General features: G+C 40.7%; 1 protein-coding gene across 4 annotated transcripts in view; it reads right to left on the bottom strand.

Annotated features, from left to right (window-relative positions):
• AFG2A (AAA ATPase AFG2A) overlaps positions 1–19,351 on the bottom strand; it is a 312,880-nt gene that overhangs the window by 240,180 nt on the left and 53,349 nt on the right. For 3 of the 4 annotated variants that reach the window (XR_012158550.2, XM_073341065.2, XM_073341066.2), the window contains exons 11-12: positions 13,679–13,888; positions 13,400–13,600 (exon numbers count right to left, since the gene is read on the bottom strand). Coding sequence is in view for 3 of the 4 variants with exons in the window: in XM_073341065.2 (XP_073197166.1) it covers positions 13,400–13,600; positions 13,679–13,888 (411 nt within the window). In the remaining variant the exon portion in view is untranslated. The remainder of the gene's footprint in view (positions 1–13,399; positions 13,601–13,678; positions 13,889–19,351) is intronic. The other variant, XM_073341067.2, reaches the window with a different exon arrangement.

Below are 19,351 nucleotides of genomic sequence, written 5' to 3'. Positions count from 1 at the left end.
GGATGTTCTTCCACATCATACTAGGTGAAGAAACAGAACATACTCCTTCTGACCAGTCTCCTGACGAATTTCAACATAAGCAAAGGATTTGGAGGAAGCAGTTTTCAGAGAACAAGAAGGAGAGATATTAGAGCTATTCCAATGAGCAGAACACTTTGAGGGTGCTATCCAGCCTCAGAGCATGAATCCAGCCAATTCTGGGACACTGTTCACTGCTCAAATATCCATGAAGTGGTGTTTATTCAGCCTCAGGATAGACAACAGTTTCCATGCAGGCTCTGTTTGATTACTATTCTGTTCTCATCAACCAAAAACCCTACGATCATTTTCATTAAAAAAAAATGAAACATTCTTGCATTTGGAACATGATCAGGATTAGATCTTGGAAGATTAAAGTCACAAAGGATAAAACCACTTCATGCACGTTAAAACAGGAGATAAGCTTGTATACACACTGTTATGATGTGGGTGCTTTAAAGAGTTTTTAAAGGCAAGAACATCATCTGGAATAGGGAATCCTTGAAACAAAGACCAGTAGTATTTAAAAAAAAAAAAAGCAGCATTTTATGGTCTGTTTGAGGATTTTACCCCCTAAAGGTGTTGGGGTAATTATCTTGACATTAATATGAAATTTACTAGTAATAAATGTCTCCTTAGCACATCTAACTTTATTATTTTGATAGTCAAGAAAATGAAAAACTTGCCGCGCCAGATGGACACTGTTCCAAATTCTCCCACACACAACTCTGTCCATCTTGACCTAAAATACAGTTATATCTTTATATTGTAGTTCTGGGAACAATCACACAAACTGCCACACTGAATAGTGTTAAACTACGGAGTGTGGTTTATATGTGTAGCACAATGGAACCACTGAGTTCATTTACACTAGACCCCTATGCAGGAACCTAACTGAGGTCCCTAGAATAGTATTTCTGAAATTGTGAGGCTTGGCCTTCCTGGAGAAGGCTTCACGTCTTCAGGGAAAAAGATAGTATTAAAGCAGAATACAAACAAGAATAACTTGTTTAGGATTGTTTTCTGGGAAAAAACAGCCGAAGCAGCATCCCAAATCCCAAATCTTTAATTTTAAAAATTGCTAGGAATTACGAAAAGTACAACAAAAAATTATAAAATCCTAACTATGGGCAAAAGTATGAACAGGTTTTGTTTTTTTGATTTTTTAATTTTTAGAAAATATGTCACTAAACATGAGAGGTCAGCAGAAGCTCCGACTTGGACCATGCAGCAGTGAGAAGGAACTGGAGATGCTGTCGGTCCACCCTGCTCTTGATTGCCTCAGGTGAAACCACGATGGGAACCATTACTCAAAGAAAAAATACTTCACTTCAAATCTCTCCTCTCTGCAATACAAGTCACTTAGGCCTGGTCTACACACACAGACTTTGTACCAGTATAACTATTTTAGTAAGGGGTGTGATTTTTTTATCCAACTAGTGCAACTTCTAGCTTGGATACAGTTATACCAATATACATGTGTCTTATAACAATACATCTTATTCCCCATCCAGTACAGGAATAGGCTATACTAGTATAAGCACCTTTACACCAGTATAACTGCATCCACACTAGAGAGCATTGTACTACTTTAACTATACTAGTATAGCTGAAGCAATACAACTTTTGTTTATAAATGAGGCATGAATCTGAAAAAGAGGGATAAGGATACTGTGGAGTCGCATCTTATGCCGGGGTTAGGTTGTAAAGTCAGCACGTAAGGCGAAAATCATGTACAGTCAAAATTACCCTTGAAAATCCCTTATATCGCCCATGAAGTATAGTATACTGTACACGGTTGTGTGTATACAACCATGTACAGTAATATGTATAAATGTATAATGTGTATAGTATGTAATGAAGAGTACATATGCAAAATATTTTACAGTACTGTATTTTTAATTACAGGGGGTCGTCAGGGCTCGATGTTGATTCAGGAGACGGAGGTGATGGAGAGCGAGTCGTAGACAATGATTTGCTCTGGTTCAGCTCGAGAAGTTGATTGCGGAGGCTCATCTGCTGGTGGTTGTTTTTCCTTTAAAAACATGGTGATCGGCAACTGTTGCTGTTATCTCTTGAGCTGCTCAAACATTTCTTGATACAGTCTCAAATCATCTGTAATACCACGTGTGATTTTGGAGGCTTCATTCCATAGAGGGATCGTATTCCGAAATTAAATCATGCAAGTGTTTCGCTGCTTGGAACACTTCAGCAAATTTATGAAGATTCCAACTTACTGGCTCTTCCTGTTAGTCATCATCATCATCTTAGTCTTCTGTAGACTATTTTATCAGTTCCGCTAACTCTTTGTTGGTCAATGTTTCTCTATGGCTCTCAATTAATTCTTCAATTTCTCCCTCAAGGATGTCAATGATGCTATCACCACCCACTTGCCTGGCCACCTGAACAATGCGTTTCACTTCTTTGTCAATGGTCGGGAAACCCTTAAAATCACTCACACATTCTTTCCATGGGTTTCGCCAACATGCATTGACTGTTTCAGGCTTGATTGTATCACTTATATTAAACAGGCAATGGATGCAATCAGCAATGTTGAAGGACTTCCAACACTCCATCACATTAAGATTGGGATCAGCATCCATATCGCTACGTATCCGTGAGAACGTAAGCCTCGTGTACGTGGCCTTGAAACAGCGAATCATGCCTTGGTCGAGAGGTTGGAGGTGGTATTGGCAGGGAGAAAGACTACTTCAATGTCATTATGTGCAAACTGGAGTGCCACAGAGCAGCCAGGAGCATTGTCTACGATCAGCAACACTTTAAAGTCAAGTCCTTTCTCTTCGAGGTACCGCTTGACTTCCAGAATGAAACATTTGTGGAACCAATCCAGAAATAATACTGCCATCACCCAAGCCTTTTTATTTGATTGCCAGAACACAGGCAGGAGATCTTTGTTCTTGCCTTTTAGGGCACGGGGATTTGCAGCCCTGTAGAGCAAGCCCGGCTTTATTAAATGCCCAGCCGCATTGCCACAAAACAAACATAGTCACTCGGTCTTCAGCTGCTTTGAAGCCAGGGGCTTGTCTTTCTGATTTCGAAATGTAAGTGTGGTTGGGCATTTTTTTTTTCCAGCAGAGCCTAGTCTCGTCAGCATTAAAAACTTCTTCTGGAAGATAGCCCTTTTCTTCTATGATTTTCTTTAATTGTTCGGGGTAGGCTTTTGCTGCCTCTTCATTGGCAGATGCAGCTTGACCGGTAGTCTACATGTTTTTGAGGTTGAAGCAGTTCCTAAAACTGGTAAACCAACCTTGGCTGGCTTTGAATTCCTTCTCATCAGGAGGCTATCCCTCTTCAGTGGGAGGTTTCAACAGCGCGTAGAGGCCAAGAGCCTTTTCTTGCAACGTGTTGCCATCGATAGGCACACGTTTACGGTTCATGTCTTCCAGCCATAAGTTTAATGCCTTTTCAGTCTTCACTGAAGTCTTACATGCACCTGGCTCGTCACCTTAGCAGTTATTGGAGCACTTGATGCCACGGCTTGACGAATTTTTCTCTCTCAAATCTTGATGGAACGGATACTAGATTAGTTGCAGCCATATTTACGTGCCATGTTGGAGATTGACATACCTCTCTCAATAAGTCCAGCACAGCCAGTTTTTCCTCCAGCGTTGGAACAGATCGCAGTTTCTTCGGTTGAGCACCAGATGAAGTAGTTGGCTTGCGTTTAGGGGCCATGTTGTACGAAAAATACGTATCTTTAAACACTAGAATCACATTCAGCACGGCGAGATACTCACACTATGAGAGGCACGCGGGAACTGAGACCGACTGAGGGAACAGCAGATTCACGTCTCCCGTCTCACGCTCACTCCAGGGCATACGCTCATTGAGTGGAAGGGTGGGCCGAATCACCTGCACTATTTACAGGTATCTTGTTATTTTTCTTTTTTTTTGCCGAGCGTGTATAGTTGAATTCACGTAAGTTAAATGTGTGTATGATGCGACTCACCTGTACCTACCCACCTTTATTCAATGCTTTGAAATCTACCAATAAGTGCTAAGTAGTTATTAATTTTAAAATCCCATATTGTATACTCTCTAGAGTGGTTAAGTGTCTGTAAGAATGAGTTTGATAGCTGACTGCAAAAGGGTATGGAAGCAAAGATAAAAAATTAATTTTCAGTCATTTTCCATTAGATTGATGTTACATATTCACAGTTTCGGGGTGAGAAGAGTGTGCTGTGATAATTGGGCCTACAAATTTACCCTAATTGTCAGCTCAACTGTAAAAAGTGAGTGAAAGCTCATAAAATGTCACAATAACCCAGGGGTGGGCAAACTTTTTGGCCCGAGGGCCACATTGGGGTTGCAAAACTGTATGGAGGGCTGGGTAGGGAAGGCTGTGCCTCCCCAAATAGCCTGGCCCCCACCCCCTCCCACTTGCCGCCCCCTGACTGCCCCCCTCACAGCCTCCCACCCATCCAACCACCCCTGCTCCTTGTCCTTTGACCACCCCATCCCGGGACTCCCTGCCCTTTGACAGCCCCCCCGAGACTCCCACCCCCTATCCAACTCCTCCGCCCCCTGACTGCCCCGACTCCTATCCACACCCCTGCCCCCTGACAGGCCCCCCAGGACTCCCACACCTATCCAACCCCCCTGTTCCCCATCCCCTGACTGCCCCCCCGCAGAACCTCTGCCCCATCCAACCGCCCCCTGGGACTACCACACCTATCCAACCGCTCCCTGCTTTCTGCCCCCTGACTGCCCGCCAGCCCTGGCTCCCTTACCATGCCGCTCAGAGCAGCAGCATGTCTGGAGCCACGCCGCCCGGCCAGAGTGCATTGAGTTGTTTTTCAGTGCAGTTATGTAACAAACAAACAAAAAATAAATAAATTAAAAAAATCTACATTTGTAAGTTGCACTTTCATGATAAAGAGATTGCACTACAGTACTTGTATGAGGTGAACTGAAAAATACTATCCCGCCACCCAGATCACTGCCCATATGGCAGCATAGCTGCAGGGGAGGGTGGCCAGTGGGGGAGGGGCTGGGGGCTAGCTGCCCCAGCGGGGAGCTCAAGGGCCGGCAGGACGGCCCACCTCTGCAATAACCTATAATAAAAATAAATGCTGATGGGAAAAAATTGCAGAAGGGAGACAAAGAAAGAATTAATCCAAACAAAAAAAGCCTACTGAAGCGGCCGTAATGTGTTAATTAACGTCATGCCTGATAAACAAGAGCTTTGTGAGACAGAAAATTAAATCAACCAAAATTGGTGTGTCAGAAATTTGGCCTAACGTGGACAAAATAGTGAGGGAATAGGCTATTCTGCCCAGCACTCCCTTTTGGGGTTCTTAATGAAAGAGACATTGGTGCAAAACACAGACCAAAAGATGGAGGCTACTGCTACACTGGCTGACTAAAAAAAGGGGAAGGAGCAAGCTTCACCATCATGGCTGCCATCCCCACTGTCTCCTGGGACCCTGGACCTGCTTCATCCTAATCCTGAGAGATGTCCTGACCAGACGAAGCCAGAGAGAGAGAGAGGGAACAGAGATACCTTCACCAGCTCTGGAAGAACCCCCAACATCACCTGGAAGTGAGCATTCCTCCAGCCCCCACCCTCCTGCGAAGTCTCCTTTTCCTTCCCCATCTTGTTTCTTCTCTTTCTTGTCCCTCTCCTTTTTCTTCCTGTGAAATACAAGCCTGGCTTAGCCAGCTAAGATTGTAATTTTGCAACAAGTCTGTAAACCTGTGCCCAGAAAGAGGCAACTAAAAGCAATGCCCTAAACAGCCTGATTCTGGTATAAATTTGCCAGGTCTTGGATTGGCTGGTAAGACCGTGTGCTGTGCCTGTTTCTCTCCAGCAGTGAGATTGCAAGTGAAAGTGAACACCAGAGACAGAAGCCTTGTTTTCTATCTTTGCGGTTCTTTTCTCTTCCCTTTTGTGTGCATTTGCCTTTTGTCTGCTAGGAAACAGCATCGGACTTTTACAACAGCAACGACAGCTCCAGCCCAGCCCATCTTAATTGACTTCTTCTCTTTTCCCTAAAAAGGACAGTTCTTACGATCTTTGATACCATCGAAAAGACTGTCAAACAAGGGTTTTTTTCCTTCTAAACACTCTCTCCAGCTAAAGGGAAATGGAACACAGGATGCTGTTAAAATGAAAGCCTTATTTAATACTTAACATTTCAAATTTTAACTGTTTTTTCTTCTTTTCTGTATCTTTAATAAAAGGTTAAAATAATTTTTAATGGTTGCATTTGCCGTGGCATTAAGCAGGCTGAGATCTCTGTATACCAAACCTCAGACCTTGTTTACAACTGTTCAGTGTTGGAAAGTGACTGGGTATGTTAACACCATTAGTCCCATATATTCCATCTAAATTAATACAACAGGAGGCATGTTTTACTTTTATTTCTGCTATTTAATTTTAAATAAAGAGTATATTATATTTCCTCCATCTCTGAGTTCAAATGAGTTAATTAAAATGTTTCAAATTGCTACTACTTTGGAAAACCTTAAATAAAGATTTGATAATTTTCAGACAGAGGTTGTATGTTAGTTTCAATATTTGTTAATTAAGGCAGATTTGCAATCTTGGGGGATTTATTACTATTTTTAATGAATGGGTCTGCGACACAGTTTTCCATAAGACCTTGATGCAATTTTTTTCTTTTAAATACCCTTTGCTCAGCTAGTCATGGCTGCTGAACCTTCTTATTTCACACTTCTGCTCAGAAAGGCAACTAATGAAGGACCTGCTGAAAATCCTGTCCGAAGGATAACCAATCTTCTTCCAGAACTTCAATGACAGTTCTTCATAAAGCAAGGCAGTCAGCCTTTCCAAACATCATTAATCTGTTTTAACTGCTACAGCCAAGAGCAAAGGAGAAAGTCAGAGGAAATTTCAGTTGGAAAATATTTTGACGTAACTGACCAGATGACAAACTAAACTTAAGCATATGTCAAACGCAGAGAGAGGCACAAAGGCATCTGCAGGGGGATACAGGAAGTCAGCACAAGCCAAGATGAAGTCAGAGCTCTGAGTACAGTGTATATTTTTGTAACCACTGGATGATTGGAAAAAAGAGCTAGAGCTTAAAGGATTTTTTTTTTTTTTTTAAAAAGGGGAGTCAGGACCATTTTATACCAGAATTGTTAACTCTAGCTGGATCAGTTAACTAAATACAAATAATATCTAAGAGGTATATTCTGCACTATCTGCATTGCTAATTTGCTCACTACTAATGCGCACACACTTTTTGCTATCAACTTGTAAAATACTGCTGTTATAACTAGTTCTATTTACAACACTCAGTGTCTCTCACTTTCGAGCTGGATTGTAACTTGGTTACTTTTTTAATGACCTGAGTTTTCTGGAAATGTAGGCATTATTTTGTCATTACTGACTTATAAAAATATTAGGGCTGATGATTAATCGCAGTTAACTCACACGATTAATTCAAAAAAATTAAGCACGATTAAAAACATTCATCGCAGTTTTAATCGCACTGTTAAACAATAGAATACCAACTGAAATTTATTAAATTTTTGGATGCTTTTCTACATTTTCAAATATGATGATTTCAATTACAAAACAGAATACAAAGTGTACACTACTCGCTTTATATTTATTACAAATATTTGCACTATAAAAATGACAAACAAAAGAAATAGTATTTTTCAGTTCACCTCATACAAGTACTGTAGTGCAATCTCTTTATCATGAAAGTGCAACTTACAAATGTAGATATTTTTTTTTGTTACATAACTGCACTCAAACAAATTAATGCAAAACTTTAGAGCCTACAAGTCCATGCAGTCCTACTTCTTGTTCAACCAATCGCTAAGACAAACAAGTTTGTTTACATTTAGGGGAGATAATGCTGCCCGCTTTTTATTTACAATGTCACCAGAAAGTGAGCACAGGTGTTCGCATGGGACTTTTGTAGCCAGCATCGCAAGGTATTTACATGCCAGATATGCTAAACATTCATATGCCCTACAGGCTTCCAGAGGACATGCTTCCATGCTCATGATGCTCATTAGAAAAATAAAGTGTTAATTAAATTTGTGACTGAACAAACTTGTTCAGCCAATTGCTCAGACAAACAAGAAATAGGACTGAGTGGACTTGTAGGCTCTAAAGGTTTACATTGTTTTATTTTTGAATGTCTTCACTGAAAAGTACATACAGAGGACTAGCTACCATCAGATTGAATGGATGGGTACTCACAGGAACAGATGCAACTCAAAGGCCTCAGCCTCAGAGAGATGAAAGGGCACAGAATTATATTTACAATCTGATCAAAAGAATGGGCAGAGAAGGAAGCTGTGTAGGAGATGAGAGCACAATAGGGTGAGGCAATGAGATGGTCATCAGAAGATTACAGTACCAACACTGCCTACATGGGCTACTGTAAGTAGGTCTATTTTTCAAAAAACATGGTTTTTAAAGTTCAATTCTCTCTTCTTGCATTTTGTCTGGTTTCATCAGCATTTTTGTTATGACTGTAAACTTTGCCTGTCTTGGAACCACATTGCTACTTCTTTATGTTAACATACCTTGGCGTTCAGGAAAGTTATCAAAGATTTCCTTTCATACATTTTCCATACTTCTCACATGAATCAATTACCACAGTATTAAATACCATTTTTAATTATTAATTAATTAGTACCATAGTATTAAATGGCAAAATCCTTCTGAAGTATCCTAGGGCTGTGAAAACATCCCACTTATGCAAGAAAACTGTAGGTACAATTTATTTTGCAAACCTTTTAAATATGATGAAGTAACGACAGTGCTAAGACTCCTATAGAGATGTGGTAATGGAGGCAAAGAGTCCTGTAATCAAACATCTTCAACAAGTTTGTGTAACCATACCATTCAAGAACGTCTGAGGGGGATGGGAAGAGATAGTAAGAGAGGAGGTAGCAATGTGTTCATTTAAACGGGGTACCGTTCCTGTAAAAATAGGTACACTTTATCCAATAAGCTTAGCAGTTCATTTGTAATGTTCTGAGAAGAGACCTTAACTGTGTATGAATTTTAAAACTTTAAAAAAAAATAATAATAATTTAGGATTATTCACTAAATAAGAAACGGCATTTGATCTCTACTATAATATATCTAACCGTCCATTAAACATTTCAGTTTTTTACTTTGATTTATTTTTTTCCACCTGATTCAAAACTTAGTCTTTTTAAAGTGAGATGTTGCAGACTATTGAGACTCAGATAAATAAATAAACCTCTGACAATAAGGCAAAAAACGTACTTGATATTTATATACACAAAAGATGATCAGGAACAATGAGGGACAGCAAACTGTAATAAAGGAATGAGAAATTTCTTTCCTGATTTTTTCTGTTAGCAGCTTCTCTCTGAATTCATTACTCCTGGGCCAGTGCCCCCCACCTCTGGAATTCGGAGGTGGTCCAACATTGTTGCTGGAGGCTCCAGGACTAGGCTCCACCTTTCAGCTCAGACCAGAGGTGTAGAACGTTATCAACATTAAGACAACTTGATATATTGTATTAAATTAACCGTAAGACAATATATGTTTAAGTCTCCCTTTAGAGAAAAATCTTTCATTTATATTCTGGTATCTCACCAGACTACCATGGTGGGTTGAAATCAGAGAGAAGCTGCTAACAGGAAAAAAACGTTCAGGTAAGAAATTTCTTATTCTGCTGCACAGCTTCTCTCTTATTCATTACTCATAGGAAGTAGCGAGCAGTGAATCCCAGAAATAGGGAGGGAAAGGATAAGAAGAGTTTAATTTTATAGTAGAACAACAGGCAGGAATGGACGCTCCCCCCATATAAATCAAGAGCTTTATAAACTAAAGAGTAATGTGTGAACCAACACAGGAACACCTTCGTACCAAAGGATCCCTTTGCAGAGGAATAGAAACTAACTTAGCTAACCTTTGTCAGCTGAGGCTCGTACACTTTCCCCCCCAGTGCCTCTAGGGATTTCTGTGAATAGTTTCCCAGAAGCCTACCATGCCAACTGGTGCAGGATTTTTACATCTTGCCCACAGCAAGCTTGAGGCCTGAAAGCCTTGGCATTTTGGATAGAATGAAATGAACAGGATACAGCCCAGTCTGAATGAAGGAGTTTTTGCTTCAAGAGCTCTGGGGTTTTCTGCAGGCACAATGTGGGATCCTTGGCTATCTAGCATGTCCAAAATGCCATCTCCTGGGTTGTTGCAGGACTAGGAGGAAGACCCCAACTCTCCTTCTCCCTCTTTCCTGTATGCCTTGTGTAAACTGTCTCGAAAGGTAGCAGACTCTTCTACCCAGAACATTATTTCCATTTCCAAGGAGAAGCTTTGACCTCTGGTTATTCCCTGGTTTTGGAAGGGATATAACACTTATGGCCTCAATCATAAGCCAACCTTAGGAAGGGACGACTTCTGTGAGTATCATAATTGCCCACTACTATGGTTTCTTGCACCTTCTACTGGTGCAACTGGTACTGGTCACTGTCAGAAACAAGATACTGGAGTAGATGGACAACTGGAATTATCCCCTTTGTCCATGACTGCAGATTTCCCCCTCTCCCCCCCATTTTTTTTCTCCTTTCTTCCAGCCACACCCTGATAGAGAAGTTGAAATGAACTAACAGGATGCGTACTATGAAATTTTGGAAATGTGTCTCCCAAGCATGCTTGCTTCTATAGTGAGTACACAAGAGTCGAGAGTGAAAGTTAGGTTGGCTTTCAGCATATTGTTTGAACTTACCTGCCCACAAAGGGGCACTGGATGTTATCTGAGAACACAACCTAATTTAGCATCGCATCGAGTACATGTTTCTATGTCCTCAGAAGGAACTTCCGCAGGTACATTTTGAGAAACCCACTCAGAGAAGGAAGTCAATGCACAGCACTAGCAATCCTAGCCATCTGAAATAATTGGCTACTGATGACCCCTCAGGGAATGACTGATACAGTGAAGTTTTGAATCTTTGCAAATACTTACCATTTTGGTACAATTACAGCCAGATACGTGTCTGTTTTGACCTTTGGTTGAGCAATTATCTCCATTGGGATCAAAAGCTCCTCTTGATTTCCAAGAACTGGTGGCTATGAATCCTTTTCAGCAATTGTTCATTTCTGAATGGGTCTGTGTCTCTGGACAGGGTACTGATTGGCATGTTGTCTATTCATGGGTAAAAGTGCACAATGTGAACTCTGTGTCTTGCTATGACTGCCACCAGCCTCTTAAGAGAGTGCAGAGGGCAGATCAGAAGGAAGAGTCTTGTACAGGAATAGTGAGCTTGGGTATGTAAACACTCTTTGCCTTTGTTACAAGGAAGATTTTGTTGATCTGGAAGAAAATGTATCTAGATTTCCTTGGAAGCTTCTGCTCTAGATTCTTCCCCTGTGTCAGAGTAATAATCCCTTCCTGGATACCCTTGATGTTGGTAGCAACCAATGGTTGCTATGCTGGCTTTGACAGTGATGGCTGACACTTCTGGCAGTCTCAGCAGCTAATTTATCTAATGCTTCTCCCAATAATTCCTCACCTGAAAGTTAGTATTTACAAGACATCTGTTTAGGATCAGTGATGCTATTCTGGAAGCCACCAAGTCAGAATCTACTGCTTGTCACAAATCACAACAAAGGATTAACCAAGACAGAACCCGAGATGTCTCATTCTAAGCAAGGATCGTATCTATCGACAATGAGCCACTTTTTCCCCCCACACAGAAGGCAAACTTACTAAGTGTATGAAAAATCTTTGGTCTGAAAAGCATAGCTAAGGCTTTGGTCTATGGTGTCTTTTCGAAGAAAGGCCCCTTCTGAAGACGTATTTGACTGGTGGAGTTGCACCAACCTTAGGTTCCCAAATTTATGAAATTTCTTTGCTTTTATATAAACATTTTAGTTGAACATTTGGTTTAATTAGATGTTGTCATCTAGATGTTATGATGCCCTCAAAGGAGACATTAATGGGAAAACACGTATCTAATAATGCTTGAAAAGGGAGATTATTTTATTAATGAGTTCCTTGGTAGGCTGCTGACTGACATCCTGTCCTGAAAAAGTCCTGTAGAGGTGGGGGTTGGGGGGGAGGTTTCATTTCCATGTGTAGTATTTATTTCCCTGGCTGTTTATGGGGGGAGGTACTACATTATTCATCTTGGCATGGGGAGCACACAACAGAGCGGGAACACATATCTCAATTGTGGAAGTAGCTTGCTAGATGTTCCCATGACCCTGAAACGCTAAGTGCCTGCTCCCCCAGGATGGGTAGCACCCAAGTACGTACTGTAGGCCCAGCCTGGTATCACTCAGGGTTTGACTCAGTAAATCAGGATAATTTTGAACAAGGGCAGGGATGTTATGCCACAGTAATACCACAGAGGTGCAACTTTGTGGGCAGCAGAAACCTCAGGGTAATGGGCTCCCTGAAGTGCTCAAGGCTTTAAGCCTTATGAAGACAGCCTTCGGAGCTGTGGCGAGAAAGACCCTTTCCCACTTTTCAGAGTCCTTTCCCTGGTACAGTGGGTCCCGAGGTCCCAGACAGGCACAATTTCTATTAGGCTGAAACCTGAGGCAGGCTGCACAGGGTTCTTTGCATGCCCACACATGCTGCAGGGTGCGGGAGGGGCAGCGAGCATGGTCTGGAGCACTGAGCAAGAGACTTTATAGGAGAAAGCCCCAGCGAACCCTCGCTCAGGGGAGCGGGGGTTTCACCTCTGATTTTCACATCAGTCGTTCATTAACAATATTAAATTACTGCCTTGTGAAGGCAATACTTCCTTCTGCCTTTTTGAGAGTCTCTGGGTTTTACAGGACTTATCCCAGAGTATAATGAGAATCCCCCCAATTCATAAAAGGAGGATGAGGAGCTGTGCAAAAGCCTTGTTTCTTCCCCAGGGGAGCAGAGGACCCACTTCAGTATCTTGAGGGCAGGGGGCAGATGACTCTGGATCCTTCAGGGCTCCCCCTCCTCCCAAGCCTAGGTCTATTGAGGGCCCTGTGCCGGCCAGATAGCTTCCTCCTCATCCTTAGACCCTCTCCACAAAAGCTCAGAAGCTCCTGATCAGGCTTTTCTGCACTGGAGTCTCAGCTCCTTGGGGCAGGATAGGTTTGCCAACATGCCAGTCTGACTCCGAGTCTCATTCCCTAGCAGCACAAAGTTTGGCTGGCTGGCAACAGGAGGGCACCATTCACCCTCTGCAGAGCCTGGAAAGTGCTGCCTCATGCAAGGAGCTCCGCTTAGATTTAGCCAGGTGTTTGCAGGACAGCTCTGCCATGCCTGAGTGGGAGCAGAAGGGCCTGGCAGAGGACACTACAGCATCAGATCCAGGTGGTTGAAACTATCTTGCTGCTATTTACCCAATGCCGGGAAGAGTATAAGTCACCACTGCACAAAAATGAATAAAAAATAAAACTAACGGGCCAGGAGAAACCGAACTGCCAACTTGTTCCACCACCTCTGGAAGAGGAAAATCCGGTGGCTGCCTGAGCTGCAGCCAGTAGTAGAGCCCAGTCCTGGAGCCTCCACCAACAACATTGGACTGCCTCCAAATTCCACAGGTGGCGGCATCCGCCCGTGAGTAATGAATGTGGAGAGAAGCTGTGCAGCAGAAAGTTGGTCTGAAATACAAAACATTTGTATTGTCTGAAGCCATACGCTACCCTGAGATTAAGAAAAAATAAAAGTAAAGGACCTACCTTCACCGCCAAGAAGTTGAGGCCACTTTCATTGGCCAAAGCTTTCGCGACCATTGTTTTTGAGCATCCAGGAGGTCCATAAAGTAGTACTCCTTTGGGTGGCTGAATCCCCATTCGGATGAAGGATTCAGGATGCTTGAGGGGCCATTCCACTGCCTGCTTCAATTTCAATTTGACAGTTTCAAGTCCTCCTATGTCGGACCATAGTACCTACAACACAGACCATTTTGCTGAATCCACACATTAGCACAGAATGGAGGGTTGTATAGAACTATGGCATGTATCTCCTTTTCAACAGGTTTATTTCATGAAGTTTAAAAAAAGTGCATTAAGTTTTAAAGCCTTTTAAATTAAACAAGCAGCATCTGATAAATTATCAGTAAAGAAAAAAGGAAAAATGGTGAATTTACATAATTACAGATTTACATAATGAAAGGGGGGAAAAATACAATTTCATATATTAAACATCTATTTCAAAGATGAATAACTGATGTTATCCAAAAATACAACCCAGTATCAATACTACCACCCACATAATCTATAAACTCTGCAGGATCATTAGATAATTCCCATCATTTCAATTCCTGTGTGTGTGACATTTATACCGGTGTATCATTTGTAAAATATTTTGGTATCCTTCTAGGGGAAAATTCTACGTCAATTTAAGAGGTTATTATTTTCATCTAGCACACTAAAGAAACTTATCCTAGGTGCAAGTAGTCACATAGTAGGGACTACTAACATGCATAAGTTTTTGAAGGATTGAAATGGTTTAAATCACTTTGCAACAATATTTATTCCACCCTGGACTTGTGCACTGGAGATTTAAGTAGTATGTTAAAAAAATACTGGATCAGTATTTGCCTATTAAAGATTAAAATGTAAGGAGTAACTGCAGTTGGAGTTGCTCTGCTAAAGATAATGTGTAAAAGCACAGACCCCAACAGATGTATACCACTAAATATAATGTAGCCTATTCAAAATGGTGGGTAAAATGAGCCCTACCTTTTCTTACATAGTTGTGAAGAAGACTGTGATAATTTTCCCCACCCCAGATAATTCCTTTTATTTTCTGTTATTTGCAATAAGTGGTCTGCCATTATGCCCCTTGTTTTTGTCAGCATCAATTCAACTTTCCTTTAGATATTAAAGATATCAAGCCTTCACAATAAGAGGCAATTGACTCAGCTGACCTTATGTTTTGAGATGATATTCTCCTAAAATAGGTAGCCTTCAAAGACAGGCAACAGATTTACTGGCTATAAAATCAGGACTCCCCTCTTAAGATTCATCTGTGCTTGACGGAGGTAGACACAAAGATGGGGAAACAGAAAGAACAAGGGCTGTGGAGAAAGAGGTGCCTGTGATGGGGGGAGGAGGAGAAAGAGTAAAAAAACCTAGCATATATCATCCTTATTCCTGACCTAGAAAACTGTCCCCCTCCCAGGCTACTGTAAACAGGTGATCTCGCTCAATTACATCGCCTTCTTAGTGCTATTTGTCTGATATCTCAACACTGGAAACTAAAAATGTAATGTTACTTCTGGGTAAAGCACTGTAGCCTGAGAACAAGCATCAGCAGGGTGCTTAAGAGGAATAAGCAAACCTAGAACAAATGAGCAAATTCCAAATCCATTAAAAATGTCTCTTTGGTGGTCTTATTTTAATATATGACAAAATAATACATGTCTGAAAAAAAACAAAGATCCACACACAGGGCATCCGCTAAAAAGCGAGCCGAGCTAAAATGCTAATAGGAAGTAAGAAGCTTGAGGATCTGCTGCCACCAGAGCATGACCCTCAAGCTAAGAGCATCCAAGGGAAAACGTTACAGGAGCCCTGAAAAAAAGTTCTATTTTTAATTTTTTATTTTTAATCAACTTCTACTTTTTGAATCAATAACTACTGTGGTTGAGTAAGGAAGCATAAAAATACACGCAACTGACAGCAATTGCCTACTAAGAAGAGTACAGATGAACTAGCTAATGGCGGAATTTTGCTGTGGGAAAAAAAAGTTAAGAGAAACATCAATTTAGAGAAAAGAGAGGATTGCTGTTTCCGATTCTAAGGAATCTAGTATTTGAGGAATGAGGGGTTAGGGTTTACGAACTGCCAAAGCAGCCTGCCAATTTTGCTAATTTGTCATACCCCAAATTTTGCTACCTGCCAGTGCTAAAACTTATTTCTAATGTGCTATTTCAGAGAAGTACTGTGAAAGAGCATTTTTGATTTTGTTCCATCATAAAAACAGGCCTGAATGAATAAACAGTAGTTAAATAGTAGTAAATGGGCTTCCACAGCTACACATAGTTGTGCGCGTTGTTGCTTCTTATTTTTGGGGGGGGAAATAACTAAGTTACTGAAGATAGTGAATGAAGCAGAAGACAGTAACTTGAAAAATTGCATGGCAATTAATTCCTCAAAATAAGAGACAGACACATTTACAGAGTCTTAGTTAGCATGAAGCAAAGATACAAATTCTTAAGACCAAGTCTTGGTATGTCTCCTCAACTTTAACAGAAATAAATAAAAAGAAAAAATAATCTACAACACAATATGTTTTAGTAAAGAGACAGGAAAGATGTTTTCTGTAGCTTCTTAACACTGCTGGAAAACACTTCTCTTAAAAGACATATACATTACATGAAACAAAATTTCTAAATTTCCAAATTAACTGGACAGTGAAATAGTAACAGCAGCATACTTTTCCTAGGGAAGGAGAAGAGACAAATAGACTGCCTTAATTTTCAGAACCGTATTATTTTATTATATTAATTCACATTGGTAAAAGATGGACTGGTTGTTCCAGCAGTAATGTTCCAGTGGGGGGACAGATAGCTCAGTGGTTTGAGCATTGGCCTGCTAAAGCCAGGGTTGTTAAACCCAGGGTTGTGAGTTCAATCCTTGAGGGGGCCATTTAGGGATCTGGGCAAAAATTGGGTACTGGTCCTGCTTTGAGCAGGGGGTTGGACTAGATGACCTCCTGAATTCTATGATTCTTTCTAGTGGAGACAGCTGGACACAGGAGATTGTAACAGAAACCTTATGTGTCATGCAGAGGAAAAAACTTTTACCGTGGAATACGCTACCAGGAATTTACTAAAATTTTCAGAAGCAACAAGCAAAATGAGTTTTGTGATACCTTGCACATCTAAAAAAATTCAGAGAAAGGACACTTATGACAAAAGTACCCTGAAGCACTGTTCAAATAACTCTGCAAACACGCTGTGTCTGTTCCACTGCGGTATGCCATTTACCATCAAGACAAGGTGCACATGAAAAAGGTGAAATTAGAGAGGTAAAGGGCGGCCTTTGAGAAACACAGGTGTGGAAAATCCTGAAGACTCTCTCTAGATAAGTTCCCTTTTGGAACTTGATGCTAGGAAGGAAAGCTAATGTTTGATTCCTCGAAACTGCACTGTAAGGTAGGTAGGTAGGTAGGTAGATAGAAAGAGGAGTATCATGAGTTTTCATACTAACATAGCATGCAGGGTTAAATGTTTAGCTAACTTGTTTATCTAGAATTTCTATAATGCAGAGTCTATGACACTGAGACTGCTTCATTTGCTACTTTTTATTACTAGGGACTTTTCATAATCTGATTGGGTCTCAGCCTAACTAATTAAATTTTTTGGCACAGAATTCCCTCAGGGGTAAGCTCAGAGGGATAGGGATAGTGCTCTGCAATGTAGGACATCTAGGTTTCATTCCTGGCACTAAATATTTAACTCTCCAAGTCAGCAGGGCTGAGAACGTGAAGCAGAACTGTAACTCCCTAGACGGTTATGAAGCAGCAAGTAATAAACAAAGCAGACATGCACCAAAGGATGTCTCATCTAGAACTTTTTGGCTAGAAAGGTGTAAATCTCAGTGTGCTGAATTACAATAGGACAAAAAACAGGCAGGGAAAACCCTCAGGGCTCCACAGAGAATCCTAAAAAAAACCATAGAAAAGGGAGGAATGGCTACTATAGCAGAACTTCCCAAACCACTGAAGCACAGAACTAACTTCCTGATGCATAACATGCACCCCCCATCTCCAAGTCCCTGACACACCAGAGCAGTCTTCCAAAGAGGTTACATGTAATGAAGTTCAAGAGAAGTTCCGTTAAAATGAAGACGTACAGGACACTCAGATTCTTGCAGTCAACATACAAACATTTTACATTCTCCCCACACACAAACACACCGCATAGTACTCACTGCATACATGGAGCGCCAAGGGAATGCAAATATATACTACGCCAGGAAGTGGACTGTAATGTGCCACCTCTACACCTGGACACTCCTTTCCTCTTCTGTCCTCCAACCAAGCTCACTATCCATTAAATCCCTCTCCAAAAATTCACGTAATCTGACTGCTTTCCCCATCAATAAATTGGGTATGTTTTGAATAGAAAAACTAAGTATTGCATCCGATAATCTTCCTCATTCAGATAATGCAGATGATCGATACTGCTCTTACAAGGTAAGGGAAATGTGTTGTATACTGTGCAAGAAGTAAAATGGCGTAGGCACAGCAGTGTGGCTTTTGCTGATTTTCTATTAAAAATTAGCGCAACCAGAGCAATTCAGTTTAATAAAATACTACATATAATAACCCTCCTACAATTCTCTCTGAAATTTAAGATTAAAAAATTGAGAGCTAATTAGGACAAGAAAAACCTCCCACTCACCACCCTGCTCAAAATGGTGCAGATTTTAGAGAAAAATCCTGCATATTTTGACTAACGTCTCTGCAGATTTCATGATGAAACGGAGCATTATTTATCTTAAGTGGTGGAAAGAGGATGTTACACTTTCAGGAAAATACAAGAGTAGCAAAGAGAGAATGGTATCGGCACAAAACCAAAGCAGGAATGAGCCTTTTATCAAATTGCCTTTATTCATGGTTTAAACTATAGTAGGTTACCCCACCTTTGCTACGTCTTTTCCCATTTGCTTTCATAGGGCTACTTTTAAACAGCCCCAACATGAAAAACAGCCAATTTTAAACTGAAAAATGTTAACCTAACATAATGAACGTGTCTCTCAGTTTTCTTAAGGCTGTATTTGATTTCAATGCTAACTCACTGTATAGCCCAAAAGTTGCATCTATGCACGTGTTTGACCCTTGTAATAATATATCTTCAAAAAAAATGAACAGTTAATGGAGTAATATAGTCCATACCCAAGCTATTGTCTCCTACTGGAAAGTTTCCTGTGGTTGGTCATTTATTTCATGCTTTAATATATTTTTAGCAAGGGTTTTTTAGATGACAAACAGAATTAATGTCAAACTTTGAAACACTTTTCAAAAAAAGGAATTTAATCCCTTATTTACCAAAAAAGTAACACACATGATTACCTGTCTACTTAGATAGCTTTTTTTTTTTTTGGGAGGGGGGGGCTGTAGAAGAAGCCTATCCTCACAGAAATAAGCAGGTGAAAGTATCTGAAGATTAATCACTTTAAGATAACTAAACATGCTGCAACATTAGCACATGCACTAGCTAAAAAAAAGAGAATTGAAGTTATAGGACTCTAATTGCAGGAATGAACTACTTATTATTAAGCCTATTTGGTTTCCATTAGGATTTTTTTGTTTAAACCATAACTTTTACCATATGATATGAACATAATAAGCTTAGTGCAAGGAAGTACTTTCCACTGGTGTAAATTACTACAGAGCAC

Source organism: Lepidochelys kempii, chromosome 4 (assembly GCF_965140285.1).
Source record: "Lepidochelys kempii isolate rLepKem1 chromosome 4, rLepKem1.hap1, whole genome shotgun sequence".
In the NCBI taxonomy this organism is placed as follows: Eukaryota; Metazoa; Chordata; order Testudines; family Cheloniidae; genus Lepidochelys; species Lepidochelys kempii.
Note: the sequence above shows the minus strand (reverse complement) of the source record. Positions and strands in the feature narration are given on the sequence as shown.